We start from the raw sequence: 23,239 nt of genomic DNA, 5'->3' as shown, positions 1-23,239 counted from the left end.
TTACAATTATTTTTTTAATATATATACATATATAATTTTTAAATTTTATTTTTATCTATCACTTTCAATGCTGTCATTGTTCCCCCACTGCTGCTTCACGCTGAAGCAAAAAATGCAATATTTCATCTTTGCTTTTCTGCCCTTACTTTTATGTGTAACAAAAATAGTATAATTTTAATTGGCTAATTACCCTACACATCCTCAGAATACTGCTTACATTTTAAATTGATCTTTAACTTTTAAAATATTTTAATTATTAGTATCATATCAACCAAATTCTATATTAAACAAAATTTAACACTTATTTTCAAATGAAACTATTAGTAATATACATTAACTTTCAAGGGGATAATACAGAAGAGGGCTATGGATTTTTCTTCCTTCTACAATCCCCCCTTCTTCAAAGACAAAAATCCAATTCCCCCTCATAAAATTTAAAAAATAAAATAGAATTTATTACAACAAGAAACACCATTCCCCCTATTTTTGTTCCTATATCTAACCTCCAGAAGCTGCTGCAATCCTCAATCTCCTTGAATACTAGAAGAAAAAACTCAGATTTATTAACTTAATTACTTATTTGATTCACAATCTTGAATTCTTATATATATATATATAAACTACTAAATCCCCTACTTTTACTGCCACTTTGTTTTTCCAGCAAAACAAACACTAATCTGAGATCAATAAGTCCATTCCTGAGGCAGGTTGAAGCTTCCTTCTTGTCTGTAACTTCTCCTTGCTTGTGTCAACAACGCATTTCTTCTTGCTACCGATGCATCTACAAAGTTGGAATGATATGTATTTCAGTATGCATGAAGTTTTAATTATGATATTGAATCAAAATTGGAACACTGGGATTTAGTGTTTACCATAGTTTGATGGACTGAATTGAGGCAGGACATGACTGGTGTTGTTGGTGTCATCGAAGTTGAGGTATAGTGCTTGGACAACCTTTGCGGGCAGTAACACTGTCGAACAACCTGGTTTCTTTCTAGGTTCAGGATTGGTGATGTTTGTATCGTATCTACGAGGTATGAAGACACCGGTACCAGCAGTCTGTCGTTTAACTCCACCGGATCCGGCGAGAAACACCGCTTTCATGCCGGAACAGGGTGAGTTCGAGGTTGTTTCTGTTGGGACTGAACTCGATGTGGTGGCCATGAAGATTGAGGCAACCCTAAAGGTCTACCAGCAGTAACATTGCTCTTAATTTTATTCTGAATCTGCTGCTGTTGCTGATGCTGAACTTGTGCTTGCCAGTTACTTGCCATGACTTGCCTCCCATTGAACTAATCAAGAACCAAAGCATAGGAAAAACACCCAATAAGCCCCCATAAGAAGAAATTTAAGACAAAAATGGGGATGACTTCAAACATGTAAGAGAAAGGGTTTACCTGATTTGTTTGAGCATGATTGAAAGTAAGTGTCTGGGTTTGAGGTTTGGATAAGTCACCTGCATGGTTGAAGTTGGCGTATTTGGGGACTTCATTGCTCATTTTGAGCCTTGCAACTTGGCCAGCCGCCGCATAAATGAGATCCCAAGTGTCGTTTTGAGCACGAAATGGCGTTGTTGGTGGAGAAGAAACCTGAGAAGATCCATTAGGGCTATTATTGCTTGAAGACGACCAGCATCCGAGTCCACTCAGAGTCGACCTTGGTGAACTCGCAAAAGCTCCATTTTTCTAAATTTAAAAACAAAACCAGATTTTAAATCGAAACATTAATTAAAATCAGCTGAAGAAAACGTACAGGAAAAATAATTGTACCTCGTTTTTGTGCATAGCATGAACAATGAGTTTCTGACTCGTTGAGTAAGCGAGGCGTCGTGTCAATCCAGCGAGAAACTCGTCCCCGTCACATCTCTCAGTCTCCGTGGACTCAACATAAGATTCAACAGGGGAGCTCAGAACTGAAAAGGAGTCAAATGAGTCGAACACGTAAGGGAACTCAGTAGGGAAACCATGACCGGATACCAACGACTCAGTATCGTTTTTTCTACCGTTTTCGTTCTTAAGAGTCCCTTTCTTCATAATCCTACCGTCGTCGGCTATAAACTTCTCCGGCAGCCAAAACTCGGCATCATCCATCAACTCAGCCATGAAGTGAGTGGAAAGGATTTTGCTGGAGAGAACCCAAAGTTTGGGTTTTTATGAAAGAGAGAGGGACCCAAGAGGAAAGAGGAAGGAAAGGGAGAGGAGATGAGTAGAGATTGTTGAAGACAAGCTGCCTTTATTAAGGTTTCAGGGTTACTTTGAGACATTAAAAAAATTACAAAATTAAAAACAAAGAAAATAAAATCAAAAATTTTAACTTGGAAATTAAAAAAATGAAGATTTCTGGGCAAATTGACAGTGTAAGATGTGAAGAACAACTGGAAAGGAATGGCCCATTGGTTGGAGACATTTGTCCTGTTTCACAACACACCTGACGTCTGTCCTATTTTTTGATTAATTACAAACTTGATTAACAATTAAGATAGTAAAGTGCTTACTTTGTTTACCTGTTTTTGTTTACTTTATATCTTTGAAATTTTAAATTTTTTTGGTACTCATCGGGTTCATTTGGAGGGAATTTTGATGTATTTAGTGGTTACAGACTTACAGGAGGTTGATTTTCTTGCTTACAACATAATATTATTATTTGGATTAGGAATAAACATGTGATATAATAAAGTTAAAAAAATTAAGTTGACAGGTTTTATTTTATAGTTTAAACTTAATTTTAAATTTTTTAGAGTTGAATTTATGAAACTCTAGTTTATTTGAGTTATTTGAATTTTTGTTTAAATTTAATTGTAAATGTTTATAATATTATAGTACTATTTAATTCTAATTTAAACGATTTTCTATAATCGTATTCAATATACATATGATTTTCTTCATATTTTTTCACATGATATACATATGTATTGTAGGATTCGACTCGAACTTGAAAATAATCACTCAACTTGAATTTAATTTTTTTCTTAGTCTAGTGATACTTATGAAATTAGTAATTAAATTAAGTCAAGTCAATTTTTAACATCAAATAAAATAAAAAATTTATTTATTTCTAATTGAATTTTATTCACCTCTACTTTGAAAAAGTATTTTATATTACCCACCTAAAGAAATTATTTATAAAATAATCAAATATTTAATGATATGTTCTTTTAAAAAGATAAATAATAAAATTATACGAGCTTTGATCAAATGTGTAATGTGATCGTATAAATTTTGATGTAGTATAATTATATGTATAAAACTTTAATTCTAGTTCAATTACATAGGTACAACTTGATTTTCATTCAATTATATTTGCATATATTTATTTAAATATTGAATAAGTATACTTATTTTTGTAGTATGGTATTTAAACGTAAAATAATGTCCCGACAATAATTGTTTTAGAAGCTTTATTACCCCTAATGTATTCATTTTTTAATTATTTATAAATATAATACTCTTCAAAAGTTATTTACAAAAATAAACATACTTTTATGGTGCGTTTGGTTCACGGAATATAAGATTACCAGTGGAAATAAAAGATTACCAGGGAATAGGATTACTGGGAATGTTGTATTTTGTGTTTGGTTGGTTTAGCAGGAATGTAAGATTATCGTGTTTGGTTAAAGGAATAAAATATTATTAGAATCTATTTGATCAAATTGTCCTTATTATATTTGTATAATATTACAAATTGTAAAATATTTATATATTTTATTTAAAAAATTAAATTCATAATATTTATATAATTTTTTTACAAAATTAAAATATAAAAAATGTTTAATGAGAGGGTAAAAAATTTTAACCCCTTAACTTCATATAAAATTTTAATTATAGAATTTTTTTTGTAAATCTAAAATAATTTAAGGATAAATTTGTAATTTAACATTCGTATAATTTTTATTATTCAATGACAAAAGAAATATATTTTTGAAAAAAATAAAAATTTAAGGGCATTTTAGTCCAAAACGCCGATAATGTTACAATACCTAAGGGAATGGAGGTAATGACATTCCCGGTAATATACCCCAAAAAATCTACTATTAGTAATAAACATTACTGGGAATGAGATTCCCGGCCAACTAAACATTGGAATGTAGGATTCTCATCCCATGAGAATCTCACAATCCTTAAACCAAACACCCCCTTAATACATGTACGTCTTTCACATCAAAAGTTATATATATATTATTTTACCAATTTTATGTACAAATAAATGGTAGGCAGCCTGTAGCTGCAAAAGGGATGGTGTCAAAATCATGAATCAATCAAGTGAGTAGTAACTTGCAAATGAAGTAAGGTTAAGAACATGAAATGAAACAATAAAGGCAAAATGAAAATCATTTTTACAATCATGTCGATCAATTCATTAACCAATTTGTTTCAATGCAATTGTGTTGAAATCAAAATTTAATTCAATTAATTTATATATATTTTAAAAAATAAATGATTAAATTGGCTGTTAGAATTTTTTATTTAATTTTCATTTACTTTGGTTACAACATGTTTGATGAAGATATAAAATTGAGAGGAAATAAGGATATATGGTGGATGCATAGGCTTTCAGGTCGGTAGCACTCTCGTGGTATAGCTCTTGTTGAACATCCAGTTTATCATATTATACTTCTTTAATCAGTATTTGATTAGAAGTATGGATTCATATCAATATGACCTATTCTAATTTGTTTTTCCTCTTTATCTAATAATTCACCCTATAAACATGTGATAGTCATTAGGCTTATTAACTAAGCCTCAATTAAGCTCTAAACCTCTTATAATTTTGATATTACGACGAATACCTCTTATATTCTCGTTGTTTTATTTTCTTTGAAATTTTTTACGTAAATCTTATTTCTTCTTATATCTTGCGATATCGTTTTTCATTTGTCGTTATTCTTATCACTAGTTAGTATTAAACCGATTCGATTATATCAATTTACAAGTTAAGTGGCTGATTAGTCTGTTAAAGCAAATTGAACCAACCAGTTGGCGTCCTATAATATTTGCTAATTTGATTTATTAATTGATTAAGACTCATTGCATAAACACTATAATCCAAAATTATTTCCCCAAAATTATATTAAAAAACAAACAAAAAGAAAACAACAACAAAAAAAACAAATGTGTAGGCTTTTGACTATACAATTGGCTGATAAGAGTTGGGAAGGCACTCAAGAATTGCAAGTCTTCTTCTGCCCTTTAAAGGGGTAATAATAAACGGCTATAATTAAAGTCAAAGTCCGTTGTTTAATTTTGGCATAATTGCAAAATTTGAAAGCTCATTATAACAACGTATAAATCACTGCTTTTTATGGGTTTAATTGCTTAAAATTTGGTATTTTATACATCATTTTCAATCCTCCTCTAACCCTGTGAATGGTGGAGTTAGTGGAAAGTGGACGCAACGAATTACATATAAAATCATGTTTAAGGACTATTTCAACACCACAATTAATCAAATTATTTACTAATATAACACTGTAATATATAAATAATTAAGCACATGCTGATGTGTCATGTCAATAAATAATTGATCGTTAATTAACTATTAATTTTAATCCAAAAATTATTTATTTGATTAAAATTAAAACGTCAAAGGTTAAAGTACTTAAAATAATAATAAGAATAAAGTGATCATTTAGTAAACCGTTACAAATTTTTTTCATTATGACTATCAATTACAAATGGTATTTTTCAAATAAATTTTTATGGTAAATTACAAATTTCATCACTAAACTTGCATTTCAATTTTATTTTGGTAACTTAAGTTTTAAGAAAATCAATTTAATCACTAAACTTTCAACTTGTTCTTGTTTTGACCGTTCCGTCGTTAAAAACTTAATAACATTTTGACTAAACTTATTTCTTTTAAAAATTATGAAATGACCTTAAATTTTTCTTCATTTTTGTAAGAAAAAAACCTTAGTTTTAAATTTTTATTGATTTCTCAACGATTATACATATTTTTTTAAATCCCAACTATAGAAGTGGAAAAGGATGAAATGAGCTATATATATCATTCTACGTTGATCAAACGATAGATGTTATAAATAAAAGTGTTTGGAGTTTCATGAGTTTTGGTTTATATATTTAGTTTCATGAATTTTAAAGGCATTTTAGAAAAATATATATTGATAAGTTAGTATGAGACAATGATACGAGTTTGTCGTAGTATCGATTAGTCAGGGAAGTTGCTGAAAAACGATAATTCAAGTGCAAATGTAACACATGTATAAATTATAAAGCTTTCATCTTCATGTGAATAAAATAAAATAAAAATACAAAAAAATGAAAAGTTATAAAGTTTTCATCTTCAGGTGAATAAAATAAAATAAAAATACAAAAAAAATGATTGAATGACATGTGGTTATCATGTAAACAAAAAGAAGCCCATGTCAACTGACACAATTGTTATGTCAATAAAAATAAGTGTATGTTAGCACATGTGATTATCATATCGTTCTTTCATTTTTTTATGTGTGTTCTTTACCCTTAATTTTAAGGATATTTCTTCACAGATTTAAATTTTATAAGGAATAATTTGATCAAAATAATAGAATTTAGGATGATTTGTGTTTTAAATATTTTAATCTTTATGAAATAAATAGATAAAGATTTCCATTCATTACGCTTAACTTTACTTCAACTTCCCGCAAAAAAAATTCGAATTTCCCGCCGAAAACAAGTTTGAGATATCCTTTCAACGGTCTCTATCAAATGTCACTGAACCAAATCATAATTTCGAAATAGGAAAATCTTAATAATTTTGTCGAAACGATTTTTAAACGGGGGGCGAGGGTGATTTGGAAAACCACGTCATTTTTAATTATTCTCTTTTCAATTGAATTTTTAATTAAAAACAATGTGATTTTTAGAAAACCTCTCGTTTCGAAAATTTGGAAATTCCGTTGCGGTAAAAATATAAGGTTCGAGGAGTCGCCACCAATCTTTGATTAGGGTGTGATTGGGCACCCAAAAACATTTTGTCATTTTAAATAACAATTAATTTTAATTAAAACGACAAATTTACGGTCTACGTCACCAAAATCCAAGTTCGGGAGTCGGTTACGTGTGGGGAAGGATTAGCACCCCCACAACGCCCTAAATCGGTACCTAGTCGATTAATTAATGTCTTTGCAACGAATTTCACAAGTTTGAGTTTAATTTGATTAATGATCCCTTTAGACAACAAAAATGCAAACTTGAAACATTGAAAAGGAACAAAACAGATTTAATTAAAATTACCAAGTCATTAGAAAGATAAAGAATATTCGATTATTTAAAAATATCGAGACCAGATCTTTAGTTCAGTTCTAATGACCTTTTCTCGAAAAGTTTAAATAGTCGAATATTTCCTTTTCTTTCGCTCCCAAATTTTACAGTGATATATCCAAATTTAATTAGGCGTCACTGACGGGATACCATTTTAATTTAAAATCGTCAAAACAACTTTCCTGTAAGTTAAGGAAAGCCATTCTGATAATTTTAGATTAAAAGGGCATTACCCTTAATTCCGATTATGTGATTAGATCGAGTCATGCATATGAGGGTAACATGCAAAAATTAATTAAATATTATGATTAAACTATCATGCAATGTGACATGTGAAAATTATCTACATGTATATTTTAATTGAAAATTAAAACCATGCGCATTAATACATAATATACAAACATGACTGAAATACAAAGAAGAAAACTTAACATTTCAAACTATAAATTTTAAAAAAATAATTACAACTATTAAACAGAAGGACTAAATACTGAAACATAACTTTAATGACTTAATTACAAATAAAATAATTATTTAGGTAAAGACTAATATTATACTATGATAAACCAAAAAGTTGAAATAAAACAACTAAACATTACAAAGGACTAACATAGAAATAAAACCTAAGCAACTAGGATTAAAAAGGAACATGCAAAAATTAAAAGCCTTAATTTCTAAACAACAAGAAAAATAAATACAATTCATGCGGGACTACAATTAAAAGATCACAAACTTACAAGACAAAATCAAAAAACACGGCAATATCAAATTGAGGACTGAAACATAACACACGTAAAATAGGAAGACCAAATTTAAAAGCATAAAATATTCTATTTAGACTAAAATGGACTAAGCTGAATAAATGCATGACTACCTAGGAAATAAACCAACAATTACATACTGGACCAACATGTAAATTTCAACAACCGCATGGAAAATGTACAAACATATAATAATTCAAAATAACTATGTTCAAGGACTAAGATGAAACATGCAAAAACCTTAAAGTCTAATATCTAAAGAACAGAAATTAAACACATCAACAGTTGGGACTGAAATTAAATGCTGGTAAAATGTGGAGACGTAATCACAAACATGCAAACGTTGACTTGTGACAGAATTAGAATGCGCACAAAGTATGAAGATAAAATTAAAAGTGCAGAAAATATGAAATAAGGAATAGAATGCAATGCACGTAACATACATAAATATCAGGAACGTTTCGATTTGATGACTAAACAAAATGCGCAAAAACATATAAAGACCAAATTAAGAGACAAAAACTCGATTGACGGACTAAAATGAAACATGTGAAAATTACAAGTCGAAAGCATAAACAAACAGAGACTAAATACATTACCAGTTAGGATGAAAATTAAAATAAGGATAAAACATGGAGACAAAATTAGAAATGCAAAAACACCAATTTAAGGACCAAAATGAAATGCGCACAAAACCTAAGAACCATATTAAAAACTTGCAGAACCACGAAACCAGGACCAAAACATAAGAACTCGGAAATAAAAGGGAGTCTTACATGATTAAGCCTCTCAGACACAGAATCTATACGACACCGTTTTAACAATACCCTATATTTAATTTCTAAGGCAAAAATAAACCCTAATTCCTTTGTGTCATCTCCCAGCCGCAATGCTCTCTTCTCTACTCATCTCTCTCATTCCCGATAGCCTCCTCAAAGCAAACGACCATCGTGGTCGCAGCTGCTAAGGGCTCCGATGAGGGGCCAAAAGCCTAACACCCTCGTCCTCTTTACAACCTGAACCCCATATGAAACCAAATCGAAGTAATAACCCCAATTGAAGCTTCCCCTCAAAATCGAAACCCTAAACTAATATCTAAGCCTAATATCTCCAAAACAAAACACAGATGCTACTCCAAACCGAGTCTACCTCACCTTATCCTAACACAGGACAACGACCCCAAAGACCAACATCCCCCACTCGATGCTATGCTCAACTCTGGCGACAAACATAGGCGAGGATAAAGGTAAGCAGATTCAAACCCTCCTTTACTCTTACTCTTTTTATTTTTGTTTGTTTCTTTCTTGATTTAAGAACATGCATGTAAAAAAAACAAAATAAAAATAAAAATTGAGATACCTCTGATTTGAAACGTTTCTATTGCTTTCGAATAAGACAGGGAAGACCCCTATTACACCCTGTTTCCGTGGGTTTCATAATACCCTCATTACAAGAACAAAGCTTGATTTTCGTGTTTCTGACTTGCTCTTGTTTCTGTTTTTCTGGTTCGTAATTGCTTCGTGGTTCTGTTCTTTCTTTTTCTTTGTGTTCGATTCTGTTCTTTGCTTTTGAACTCCGGTGATGTTTTTTTCTTTGTTCTTGTTGGCCGAGTTCTCTCGTTATGATTCCCGGTTGTCTGTCCACTGTGCTCTTTTCAATTGTTAGTGATTGATGGTTTCTGGTTCCTCTCTTATTGATGGCCGATGGATATTTTTTTTCGTTGCTGATGAATGCCCCTGGTTTCTGTTTTAGAACCCAGAACCTCCTGCTGTTCGTGATTGCTAACCGAGAGCCCTTCCTCTGTTCCTTCTCTCCCCCCTTGTGCCTTCTTTTTCTTCCCTCGTGATATATGGTTGCAGTTTTGCCCTCTGTCTCGTGTTTTGTTTCTTGTCATGTGTGTATGCAGGTCACGGGAACGAGCAAGTCACAGGCGGCAGCAGTGGGGAGCCGAGCCTTGGTGTTGCTCGGTTGTAGTGCTGGCAGCAGCTTCACGTGGGAGTCTCGTTCAGTGGAGCCTGGGCACAGGGTCTTCACATGTGATGCTCGGTTGCAGTGCTTCACATGGGTGCACAAGTATGTGGGAGGTTGCTCGGTCACAGCTGGGAGCTGAGCCTTGTCTGCTCGGTTGTAGTGCTGGCAGGGTGATGTCCGGTCAAGCATGGGCACTCGTGGGTGATGCTTGGAAGGGCGTGGAGTAGCTGTTGGGGAACCGGGAGACATGGATAGCTTGGGTTGGGTTGCAATTTAATTACTGTTGGGCTTGAATCTTGACCTTGCAATTAATTTGGTTTGTAATTGGGCTTCAAATATGTAAATGGACTTTAGACACTTAATTTGTATTGAACTTCAATATGTGTCTCGATTTCCATATACGACTAATCCCAATTGAGCACCTAAAGCTTCTAAACGTAAACTTTCAAGCTTCGTCGTTTGAATTGATTCTTCATCTGAGCATGATTACTTCCAATTAATTATCGGGCATCATCAAATGGATTTAAAAAGCCCGGACAAAATTAGGGTATTACAGCTGCCCCTCTTTGCTTGTTTTGTGAACACAAGAATGTAGCAAAGACAAAAATAATGACCTAATTTTGTTTGATTGCAACGTCATTTCTCTTTCTTCAGTCTTCTTCTTGACTTTCGTTTCCGTCACTTGCACAAACCCTTTTAATGGATTATTTCACTTCTTCATATCCGAGAATCTTCGGTTTCTTCCCACATCTGACGATCTGATGGTTTGCTCCAACACTCTTCTGAAAAGGCTAAAAATGGCTCGGATGACTTATATAGTACTTGGGCGTTTTTGTCCAGTCCCATCTTCTTGCTTTAAAATTTGATAAGAGATCTGCTTCACTCGATCTCCGGGGTAAGTGAGACTTGAAAAATCTTCGGATAACATGTCTGCTCCCTATTCTTTCAATGGGTATAGGACTTGATCAATTTTAGATCAGCGGGTTCGCTCCTATTTTTCAGGATGCATGAAACTCGCACAATCTTCAACAAACGTCTCTGTTCTCTATGCTTCAGAGGTATAAGACTCGAACAATCTTCAACAATCGTGTTTATTCCTTATTTCTTCAAAGAGTATAAGACTCGAACAATCTTCAATAATCGGGTCCGCTCCCTCTTTCTTCAGGGAGTATAGAACTTGGAAATTTTCTTCAAACGGGTTCGCTCCCTCTTTCTCTAGGGAGTATGGAACTCAAACATCTTCTTCAAACGGGTTCGCTTCGCTCTTTCTTCAGGGAGTATAGAACTCGAACAATTCTTCTGAAAACGGGTTCGCTCCCTCTTTCTTCAGGAAGTATAGAACTCGATAATCTTCTTCAAACGGGTTCGCTTCCTCTTTCTTCAGGAAGTATAGAACTCAAGAATCTTCTTCTTACGGGTTCGCTTCGCTCTTTCTTCAGGAAGTATAGAACTCGAATAATCTTCTGCAAACAGGTTCGCTCCCTCTTTTTTCAGGGAGTATAGAACTTGGAAACTTTCTTCAAACGGGTTCACTCCTTCTTTCATTAAGGAGTATAGAACTCGGATATCTTCATACGGGTTCGCTCCCTCTTTCTCTAGGGAGTATGGAACTCAAATAATCTTCATTTGCTTCACCACTTTATTGTGAAGGCTTGAGTTTGATTTGCTTCAAAGGTCGAACCTGAAAATCAAACATTATCAATCATTAATGTATGCTTGAAGATTCGAAAAACATTATACTCAAAAATTTAGAATTTAAGAGAATCTTTTCGAAATCATTTCTCTTGTGAGAGCTTGTCTCGCCGCAATTGAATACGAGAGTCTTCTTTGACTTGACTGCCATTTGAACCTCTCCCTTTCTGGGACCTTGAATCGGTTAATGACTCCTCGCGCGTGTTTCTTTTTAATCACTTGATCAGCTTCTTTGTACTCGAAAACTTTTTCTTTTTCTCCTACATCTGATGGTCGGATGGTTTGTTCCAACACTCTTCTGAGAAGGCTTAAAATAGATATGCTTCACTACTTTTTGGTGAAGACTTAAGATGCTTTGGTTCACTACTCTCTGGTGAAGACTTATGATGGTTTGCTTCACTATTCTCCGGTGAAGGCTTCAGATTGATTGCTTCACTATTCTCCGGTGAAGGCTTCAGATGGTTTGCTTCACTATTCTCCGGTGAAGGCTTAGGATGGTTTTTCTCCAATCTCATGTGTGCAAGTCTTTCTTCATACACGAAAATCTTCGTTTTTCTTTTACATCTGATGGTCTTCACTTCAAAGCAATGCTTCTTCTGTGGATTAGACCTCTCTGTTCTTCAGGGTATGCCTTTTTAAATGCAACTCTTTGCATTTGAGGTTTGAAATCTCCCTTTCAATCATCGGGATTTCAACATTCTGCATCTTCTCTCTTCAATGGAAGACCTGTCAAAATCATGTGTTTATGCATAAATCATTAATGCAATTAAATGTATATGTGTCATGCATTTTCTTTTATGCAGATGATGTTCTCATGAATGTATAAATGTTGAATCAATCTTTGTTTGCCTTCAAATTGGCGAACTCAGTCTTCTTCTACTTGATCATTCTTTCCAGGGTCTGTTTTCTATACTCGTGTAGCAACTCATAGTTTCCAACTTGCATTTTTTACGAGCCCTTTGATATTCTTCTATCTTCTTGTCATCTTTGTTTTCTTTCTTCACTTCAGAGAAAGTGTTTTCTCTCTCAATATCTTGCTATAGTCAGACATACGACTGTGTTGCCCCATTTCCGTCCTCAGCTCAACTATGCTTTCAGAGTTGTTCTTTCAGGACTCTGCCATTGATCGATGCAGTTGATTTGCTTTACAAGGTAAGATCAGCTCAAATTCCCGGTCTGCCCCTGACACTTTAAGTTGTGAGACTCATTCTCAATAATTTCTTGGTCTGAATCTTGTCATCCCAACATGATGTGGGTTCAGTCTTTCCCCAACATTATCTTATACTGGTACGGGCCTTCAAAATGCCCCAACGCCTCAAATTGTAAGGCTCATTCTTAATGTCTCCTTGGTTTAAATCTTATCATCTCAACATGATGTGGGTTCAGTCGTGCCCTAACATATACGAATGTTCTCATTCTGGTGTCACTACACAGTAGTGTTGTCAAATAGTTTGAGGGATTTTCTTCATGCTACTTAAGAAGTGATCAACCCTTCTAACACAATGTCTTTCATTTTCATTCGGGCTGAGATATGTGCCCCTTCTGAATGATGAGATAATCTTCTTCTTACTGGGTTACTGACAATGTCACAAAGAAATGTTGCCAGTTCTGTCTTTCATCTATTTTGATCTCTTGAACCTTCTACTTCAAGGTCGCGAAATGCTTCATGTTATGGCGCCGCTTATTCTTTTTCTCCAATAGAGGCACAATGAGCCTCACCCGCTTCAAGGACCTTTTACATTTGAATTGTCCTGTTTGAAAATGCTTTTCTCTTTCTCTTATTTTAGGGAGTAAGAATGAAGAATCTTATAAAACATTGTCCCTTAATTCAGACTCACAATCAAATCAAATCATAAACATGAATTCACAGAATATCAAAAGAATCAATAGCTCTTTAATGTTTTCAGGGTTATAAATCTTTGACAAGTGTCAAAATTGAGGGGTTGGTTTTAGGTTGGCTTCCTATTTTCTAAGGCTTCGACCACCAAAATACCATCTCTTTCTTGATCGTTGTGACCATCACAACATGCCCTTCTTTCTTGGCTTGGTATTTTAATCGGATGCGGACAAAATGACGCAAATAGTATACTCCATTACTAGACTTTCCAGAACACTTCCATTTCAGTTCTCTGAAATCTTCCGTTTGTTCAAGCTTCGTAGACTCCTCTAACCAAGGTAGTGCAGAAATATCGATCTAAAAATGAAATTTCTGAGTGCTCGTGTGAAATTGACTATGACAGGTGTTCCTTAACTCCCTCAGTCCATTTTTATCGCAACTCCTTATTTAGATAACTTGATTTAATTTGCCATATCGAGCTAGCTGAAATCAGCTTTATTGTAATTTGCCTTTATCAGGCTAGCTGAAGGGTTCATCTCATCACAAAGTCTTTGACTTGACAATCACAGTGGAGCATACACCGAATTGCCAGGTACCCGATCAAGGTCATGGTTGAGTATAATCTATTCATAAAGCCAGGGTTTTCGAGTTTCCTCTATAACCAATTGCCTTAGTGGAATAGCTCAGCTTTATGTATACATGTATATTATATTTTGATGAGTATGTGGATTCAATTTCTTAAGCTTGTCAGAAGAACCTGTCATAGTCTAGGTTTGTTGAATGTCAGAAAATCTCATCGTTAGAGTTCAATTTCCAAGCAACTGACCTAAACTAGATTCACCTACTCGACTATTTCATCCGTAAAGATCATAATCATCATCGAACGTCGTCAACAAAATGGTCTAGTCAATTTTGTAATGTCATACGCAAAAGATGCCCCATGTTGTCCGCTCCTATGCATACCTGAATACCAAGCCTATGGTTCATTCCCTTATGATAGGAGAAGGCTATATCGGTTCCTGCAAGAAAAGGGTATGGTGTTCGATTGTATCTTCTGGGGGTAAGGTCAAGGTCCTTGTTTTATCGGGTTTCAATCTTGTCATTTTGTCAAAGATTTATAACTCTAATCATTAAAGAGCTTTTAATTCAAATGATATTCAAAGAATTTCAAGTTGAAAATTCGATTCAATGCTCACCATCCTTAAAGTAACATGAATTCATTTAAAATATCCTTACAAACAGAAAGATGAGAAAGTACAAAAAAAACATGTTCAAACAAGATGCCGTAAATGAAAAATGCGATTGTGGTGGAGCACAACCTTCACTTGTTCAACCAAAAGGCCCTACTTTCCCTAGAATAGCGGGTGCCCCGTTGGATTAGGGTTTTTACCCTCACTTACTCCCCATTTCTCGATCACTTCTCTTGTCAGGACTCCTTTTCAACGAGCCTTTCTATCTCTTCCATCAATGGTATACACTTATCAGTGTGATGGCCTAATGCCCCTAGATGAATCGCAAGCACTATTCGGGTCATAGCCATAAGCGGATGGGCTAGTCTTCATTCTTAATGGCCTTGGAGTGAGGTATTGATTCTTGATTAAAGGGGATAGCAAGTCAGAAATGGGCACTTGAAAAACCTTGAGGGTCGTATTTTCCCAAGACATCTTCTGCGGCCAGTCTCGGACTACCTCTCCTTTGACTTTTATCTTGTCACTTCCCACTTCTATCTTCTTTTTAGTGTCAGAGAGGTCTCAAGAGTTGGGTAATTTATCTCTGCTTCACATACCTCGATTTCCTTGACTTTGCTCTTCTTTTTTCAACACTCTCTTCCGTATGTACTTCACTTGTTTTGACCCCGTCAACTCTATTCTGGGGATTGACTTTCAGCTGTTTAACATCCACCTCTATAACTCCTTGAGCCAAAAGATCTCGGACTTGTCGTTTGAAGTTGCTACAATTATCGATGGAGTGTCCTCGGGCTCCCGCATGATATTCACAGGAAACTTTCTCATTATACCAACTCGAATAAGGGGCAACAAAGGCTTGGCCAGACGTGGAGCAATCAGCTGGGCTTGGAGCAACTTGGATATATCTGGCTATATGAAAGCTCTTTTGACCCTACTTTCTCCTTGCCGTGTTATGATCATATTGAAGACCCTGTGACTGACCACTGGAACGTTCACTTTGAAGGTTTAACGTTTGACCAACATCTTGGGAGAGACATTGATTTGCATATCTCCCTTCATCGACAAGTTCTGAGCTTCCGGGGAGCTTAGGTTTTCCATTTTCAAAGCATAACAACCTTCCGTGATGAAGTTTTGAACTTTATATCTCAGGATCGTACAATCTTCTGTAGAGTGACTAAACTCTTGAGAATGATAACCGCATGATCTTTTGACACCTTGCCAGTCTGGACGCAAATAAGTATTATACCTCGGAGGAAAAGGCTTTAGGAGCCCACTTTCAAAAAGAAAGGGTAACAAGTCTGAATATGAGATCGGAATCGAAATCAGAGACATCCCCTTCTTCTTCTTTCTATTCTTTTTGGCCTTCTTCACTGGTATTTGAACATCCTCTATGCCTCTCTTCTTTGAGTCCGGCTCCACTTTCGTATTAGAAGTTTCACCCTTAACTTCTCCTTTTCCCAGTATGATCTCCGTAGCATCTTCTGGAATCTTACTTGATTTTTGGAGTTGACTTGAATTACCACATCCCCTAACAGGTTCTTGATCATTTGCTATCATCACATTGGCTGCAGCGCCAACCTTCAGATTCTCACCCGAAGTCTTCATCTTTTCTTGTGTAACAGGGTCATCTGATGATTTATCCCCATATATCACTGTAATCATCATGCTCATCAACTTGGACATTTGTTCCCTAGATTCAACTTGGAACTTCTTTACTTCATCAATTATTTCTTGTTGGGTCTTTACGAGCCGTTCTTGAATTCTCTCGATCCTACTAACTCGTGCTAATATCTCATTCATTGCTCTCTATCTTTCCAGAAAACACGTCTCGGGGTAACTTCAATTTGCTTTCAGAGCTTCTGCCACATCATCATTCACGAGTTACTCATATTTTCATGATTGATGCATGTAAAAATGCTTAAATTAATACATGCAATGCGAAAATGCAAAATGCAAATGCAAATGCACGAGGTGTTAATCCCAAAAGTGACCGCTTAAGAACAACCGTTCACTTAGACAACAAGAATTTCGTAAGTACACCATGTAGTCAAAATACAACTGCGATTTTTTCATCTCTTCATTTCCTTGAGTCGTACTCTTCATGGGATCTGGTATCGCACCTCCAAAGTTGTTGGCGTATTTCATCACATTTGATGACGTCGAATGTCTTTAAATTGAATCTTGAAATCTCCATTCTCACCTCCAATGTGAAGTGGTCTTCATGTCGTTATGAAGGGTCTTCTCGTCCTTGGTATGACTGTATCTATCCCTTGAGTCAACATCTTGGCCTTTGCAGCTTTAAAGGAATTCTTCAATCAGCTTCAGATCTCTTCGTTCATTGGATGTCCTCCTTCATGGATCGTTTGAACATCTCTGGATCTCCCGGTTTTGACTACATAGTGGAGAATTTCTTACCTCAATATGTTCAGCCTTCTTGTTAGTCAATCACTTGTGAATTAACACCCCTCGATGACATGAGGATGCAAATGCAATAAAATCACAATAAAATAGACATAGAACGAAAACGGGTTAGTACACATAAGATAAACAACAAGATAGTGGATACCGTAAACATCACATAAAACCTACCCTCACATACTGGCTACCCAATCATGCTTTAGTAGATCCTACCCGACATGATATCTACCCACATGTTTTGTCATTCATAAAAGATCCTAACCGCATGGTATCTAATCACATGTTTTGTGCGAAAATATAAACCTAACCGCATGCTTTTCTAGTTCTCATACTTATTGCAAAAATAAATTCGAGGAAAAGGTTAGAATGAGTTTCCCCTTCGTGTCTGCAGACAGAAATTCAACATAAGATGGGCAGAGTTTCAGTATTTCTAAAAGGGTCCTCGAATTGTCCTTTGCTGGTGCCCCCTTGGGCTTGCCAAACCCTCGATTCTCACCCATTATAGGCTTAAAACAAATCAAGTTCAATCCGAGAGGATACATTTCCCTATATCCATGCGAGAAAACTCAATGTTTTCTCGTAGACATAAAGCATGTACCCCAGAGGTTACTAGCTAAAGCCCGTGCGGAGAAAAATAATTTTTCTCACGTAAGCGTAGCTTTCACCCCTACTTAACGGGACAGAGCACAATTAGAAGGCTCTAAATATCAAAATGGTTGTTGCGACTGTAAAGGAGAAACCTATAATCCTTTCCCTCGATCCAAGAAACACAACAAACTAAAGTGAAGGTCAAAAAACTGAAACATGTAAATCACACGTTAGTACAACTATTTATTTGTTAATTAAAACGCAAATTAAAATGCAAACAACAATTTAAAACAAATCAGGGATCAAAAATCAAATTAAAGTGAACTTACAACTTTCGTTTGCAAAGACAATTAATTAATCGACTATAGGCCTGACTCTCTAAAGGTCCCCAGCAGAGTCGCCAAGCTGTCGAAACGATTTTTAAACGGGGGGCGAGGGTGATTTGGAAAACCACGTCATTTTTAATTATTCTCTTTTCAATTGAATTTTTAATTAAAAACAATGTGATTTTTAGAAAACCTCTCGTTTCGAAAATTTGGAAATTCCGTTGCGGTAAAAATATAAGGTTCGAGGAGTCGCCACCAATCTTTGATTAGGGTGTGATTGGGCACCCAAAAACATTTTGTCATTTTAAATAACAATTAATTTTAATTAAAACGACAAATTTACGGTCTACGTCACCAAAATCCAAGTTCGGGAGTCGGTTACGTGTGGGGAAGGATTAGCACCCCCACAACGCCCTAAATCGGTACCTAGTCGATTAATTAATGTCTTTGCAACGAATTTCACAAGTTTGAGTTTAATTTGATTAATGATCCCTTTAGACAACAAAAATGCAAACTTGAAACATTGAAAAGGAACAAAACAGATTTAATTAAAATTACCAAGTCATTAGAAAGATAAAGAATATTCGATTATTTAAAAATATCGAGACCAGATCTTTAGTTCAGTTCTAATGACCTTTTCTCGAAAAGTTTAAATAGTCGAATATTCCTTTTCTTTCGCTCCCAAATTTTACAGTGATATATCCAAATTTAATTAGGCGTCACTGACGGGATACCATTTAATTTAAAATCGTCAAAACAACTTTCCTGTAAGTTAAGGAAAGCCATTCTGATAATTTTAGATTAAAAGGGCATTACCCTTAATTCCGATTATGTGATTAGATCGAGTCATGCATATGAGGGTAACATGCAAAAATTAATTAATATTATGATTAAACTATCATGCAATGTGACATGTGAAAATTATCTACATGTATATTTTAATTGAAAATTAAAACCATGCGCATTAATACATATACAAACATGACTGAAATACAAAGAAGAAAACTTAACATTTCAAACTATAAATTTTAAAAAAATAATTACAACTATTAAACAGAAGGACTAAATACTGAAACATAACTTTAATGACTTAATTACAAATAAAATAATTATTTAGGTAAAGACTAATATTATACTATGATAAACCAAAAAGTTGAAATAAAACAACTAACATTACAAAGGACTAACATAGAAATAAAACCTAAGCAAACTAGGATTAAAAAGGAACATGCAAAAATTAAAAGCCTTAATTTCTAAACAACAAGAAAAATAAATACAATTCATGCGGGACTACAATTAAAAGATCACAAACTTACAAGACAAAATCAAAAAACACGGCAATATCAAATTGAGGACTGAAACATAACACACGTAAAATAGGAAGACCAAATTTAAAAGCATAAAATATTCTATTTAGACTAAAATGGACTAAGCTGAATAAATGCATGACTACCTAGGAAATAAACCAACAATTACATACTGGACCAACATGTAAATTTCAACAACCGCATGGAAAATGTACAAACATATAATAATTCAAAATAACTATGTTCAAGGACTAAGATGAAACATGCAAAAACCTTAAAGTCTAATATCTAAAGAACAGAAATTAAACACATCAACAGTTGGGACTGAAATTAAATGCTGGTAAAATGTGGAGACGTAATCACAAACATGCAAACGTTGACTTGTGACAGAATTAGAATGCGCACAAAGTATGAAGATAAAATTAAAAGTGCAGAAAATATGAAATAAGGAATAGAATGCAATGCACGTAACATACATAAATATCAGGAACGTTTCGATTTGATGACTAAACAAAATGCGCAAAAACATATAAAGACCAAATTAAGAGACAAAAACTCGATTGACGAACTAAAATGAAACATGTGAAAATTACAAGTCGAAAGCATAAACAAACAGAGACTAAATACATTACCAGTTAGGATGAAAATTAAAATAAGGATAAAACATGGAGACAAAATTAGAAATGCAAAAACACCAATTTAAGGACCAAAATGAAATGCGCACAAAACCTAAGAACCATATTAAAACTTGCAGAACCACGAAACCAGGACCAAAACATAAGAACTCGGAAATAAAAGGGAGTCTTACATGATTAAGCCTCAGACACAGAATCTATACGACACCGTTTTAACAATACCCTATATTTAATTTCTAAGGCAAAAATAAACCCTAATTCCTTTGTGTCATCTCCCAGCCGCAATGCTCTCTTCTTACTCTCATCTCTCTCATTCCCGATAGCCTCCTCAAAGCAAACGACCATCGTGGTCGCAGCTGCTAAGGGCTCCGATGAGGGGCCAAAAGCCTAACACCCTCGTCCTCTTTACAACCTGAACCCCATATGAAACCAAATCGAAGTAATAACCCCAATGAAGCTTCCCCTCAAAATCGAAACCCTAAACTAATATCTAAGCTAATATCTCCAAAACAAAACACAGATGCTACTCCAAACCGAGTCTACCTCACCTTATCCTAACACAGGACAACGACCCCAAAGACCAACATCCCCCACTCGATGCTATGCTCAACTCTGGCGACAAACATAGGCGAGGATAAAGGTAAGCAGATTCAAACCCTCCTTTACTCTTACTCTTTTTATTTTTGTTTGTTTCTTTCTTGATTTAAGAACATGCATGTAAAAAAAACAAAATAAAAATAAAAATTGAGATACCTCTGATTTGAAACGTTTCTATTGCTTTCGAATAAGACAGGGAAGACCCCTATACACCCTGTTTCCGTGGTTTCTAATACCCTCATTACAAGAACAAAGCTTGATTTTCGTGTTTCTGACTTGCTCTTGTTTCTGTTTTCTGGTTCGTAATTGCTTCGTGGTTCTGTTCTTTCTTTTTCTTTGTGTTCGATTCTGTTCTTTGCTTTTGAACTCCGGTGATGTTTTTTTCTTTGTTCTTGTTGGCCGAGTTCTCTCGTTATGATTCCCGGTTGTCTGTCCACTGTGCTCTTTTCAATTGTTAGTGATTGATGGTTTCTGGTTCCTCTCTTATTGATGGCCAATGGATTTTTTTTTCGTTGATGATGAATGCCCCTGGTTTCTGTTTTAGAACCCAGAACCTCCTGCTGTTCGTGATTGCTAACCGAGAGCCCTTCCTCTGTTCCTTCTCTCCCCCTTGTGCCTTCTTTTTTTTCCCTCGTGATATATGGTTGCAGTTTTGCCTCTGTCTCGTGTTTTGTTTCTGTCATGTGTGTATGCAGGTCACGGGAACGAGCAAGTCACAGGCGGCAGCAGTGGGGAGCCGAGCCTTGGTGTTGCTCGGTTGTAGTGCTGGCAGCAGCTTCAGTGGGAGTCTCGTTCAGTGGAGCCTGGGCACAGGGTCTTCACATGTGATGCTCGGTTGCAGTGCTTCACATGGGTGCACAAGTATGTGGGAGGTTGCTCGGTCACAGCTGGGAGCTGAGCCTTGTCTGCTCGGTTGTAGTGCTGGCAGGGTGATGTCCGGTCAAGCATGGGCACTCGTGGGTGATGCTTGGAAGGGCGTGGAGTAGCTGTTGGGGAACCGGGAGACATGGATAGCTTGGGTTGGGTTGCAATTTAATTACTGTTGGGCTTGAATCTTGACCTTGCAATTAATTTGGTTTGTAATTGGGCTTCAAATATGTAAATGGACTTTAGACACTTAATTTGTATTGAACTTCAATATGTGTCTCGATTTCCATATACGACTAATCCCAATTGAGCACCTAAAGCTTCTAAACGTAAACTTTCAAGCTTCGTCGTTTGAATTGATTCTTCATCTGAGCATGATTACTTCCAAATTAATTATCGGGCATCATCAAATGGATTTAAAAAGCCCGGACAAAATTAGGGTATTACAAATTTCATTGATAAAAGAATAAAAATCTATTAACAAATGGTATTACAGTCTGAAATTATATATTTAGTATCATTTTATATTTGATTTTTTTATTTTAAATTAATTTTAAAAATTTTCAACTATAATACATGCTAATAAGGACTATGTAAAATTTTATATATTGAGATAAACTTATAAAATTTTAGAATATAAAAATAGATTATTAATAAAATAAATAAAAAATCTGAATTATAAAAAAAAATCTTATAAAATTTTTAATGGGATAACCGTAGCCACCGACTCCTCGATCTATTCCTACACGTAATTCTAATTTACTTTTATACTAAAATTAAAAAATGTTTAAAAGATATATCAGATGATATATAATGTATATTAAAATTATTTTTTTAAAAAGCACACACAATACAAAAAGCACTTTTTTCGAATTTTCTTATAGCAAAAAATAATATATATATATATATATATTATTTTCTTTCTCTGACATTTTGATAAGATGTGATGTGTGGGCTGGGAATTTCGAAATTTGAACTCAACGGTTGTATTTGGTTTGCAGCTAATATAGACTTTTCCAAAATAAAATACTAATTGAAGTAAAATAAAAAGAAAACGCAACTAAAATAACAGTAAACATTTTAAATGATAAAAAAATCGTTAAATCAATTAATTTAGTTTTTTTCACGATTTAATTAAATTTGAGTAAATATTCATTCCTAATTACTTTCATTATTTTAGTTAAATGCTATTTGGCAATCCTCCATGATTTGTTGCTTACTACTTTCATTTTTCTAACATATCTCTTCAACTACATTTGTATTAAAAATACTTGAGTGGGACAAACAATTGTGTAATAATACTATGGACAAGGCTATTTAATTGTATAATAATACTTTGTATAAAAATATTGTAGAATAATACTTTGCAAAATTTAACTTGACATTCAAGCAATGAACAACATTTGATTTTAAAAGTATGACTTTTTTAATTGCCTATTAATGTACCATGTAACAAATATAACGTTAACAAAGATACCCAATGATGAAATGGGGTCTTTGCATTAGTTGGGGGGTGCGACATTATATTGGGAGAGGGTAGGAGGGAACAAAAACGAGCATGATATTTTAGGTTAGGGTTAATTTTTAAAATTTTAAGATTAAGCAAACTTATTAAAATTTAGAGAAACAAAAAATACGTAAAAATATAAAATTTATGATAATTTTAAATTTTTAATAGGATAACTATGGGACGGAAAGAAATATATAGCACAAAAATCATTATGATTCTATAAGGAGATAAAATTGAACAAGTTATGTTTTTACGATATGGGATCATATCAATATTAATGTATT

At 34.4% G+C, this 23,239-nt stretch overlaps 1 protein-coding gene across 1 annotated transcript; it reads right to left on the bottom strand.

Annotated features, from left to right (window-relative positions):
• Positions 1 to 380: 380 nt before the first annotated feature.
• LOC120170113 lies at positions 381 to 2,201 on the bottom strand. Its single transcript, XM_039178125.1, has 5 exons — positions 2,045 to 2,201; positions 1,770 to 2,005; positions 1,398 to 1,685; positions 873 to 1,292; positions 381 to 781 (listed from the first exon to the last, which is right to left on the bottom strand). The coding sequence occupies exons 1-4, from the start codon at positions 2,100 to 2,102 to the stop codon at positions 1,101 to 1,103; spliced, it is 774 nt and encodes a 257-aa protein (XP_039034056.1). The 5' UTR covers positions 2,103 to 2,201; the 3' UTR covers positions 381 to 781; positions 873 to 1,100.
• Between the last annotated feature and the right edge of the window lie 21,038 nt (positions 2,202 to 23,239).

The sequence above is a fragment of the Hibiscus syriacus genome, unplaced genomic scaffold, assembly GCF_006381635.1.
Source record: "Hibiscus syriacus cultivar Baekdansim isolate YM2019G1 unplaced genomic scaffold, ASM638163v2 tig00111772_pilon, whole genome shotgun sequence".
NCBI classification, from domain to species: Eukaryota; Viridiplantae; Streptophyta; class Magnoliopsida; order Malvales; family Malvaceae; genus Hibiscus; species Hibiscus syriacus.
Note: the sequence above shows the minus strand (reverse complement) of the source record. Positions and strands in the feature narration are given on the sequence as shown.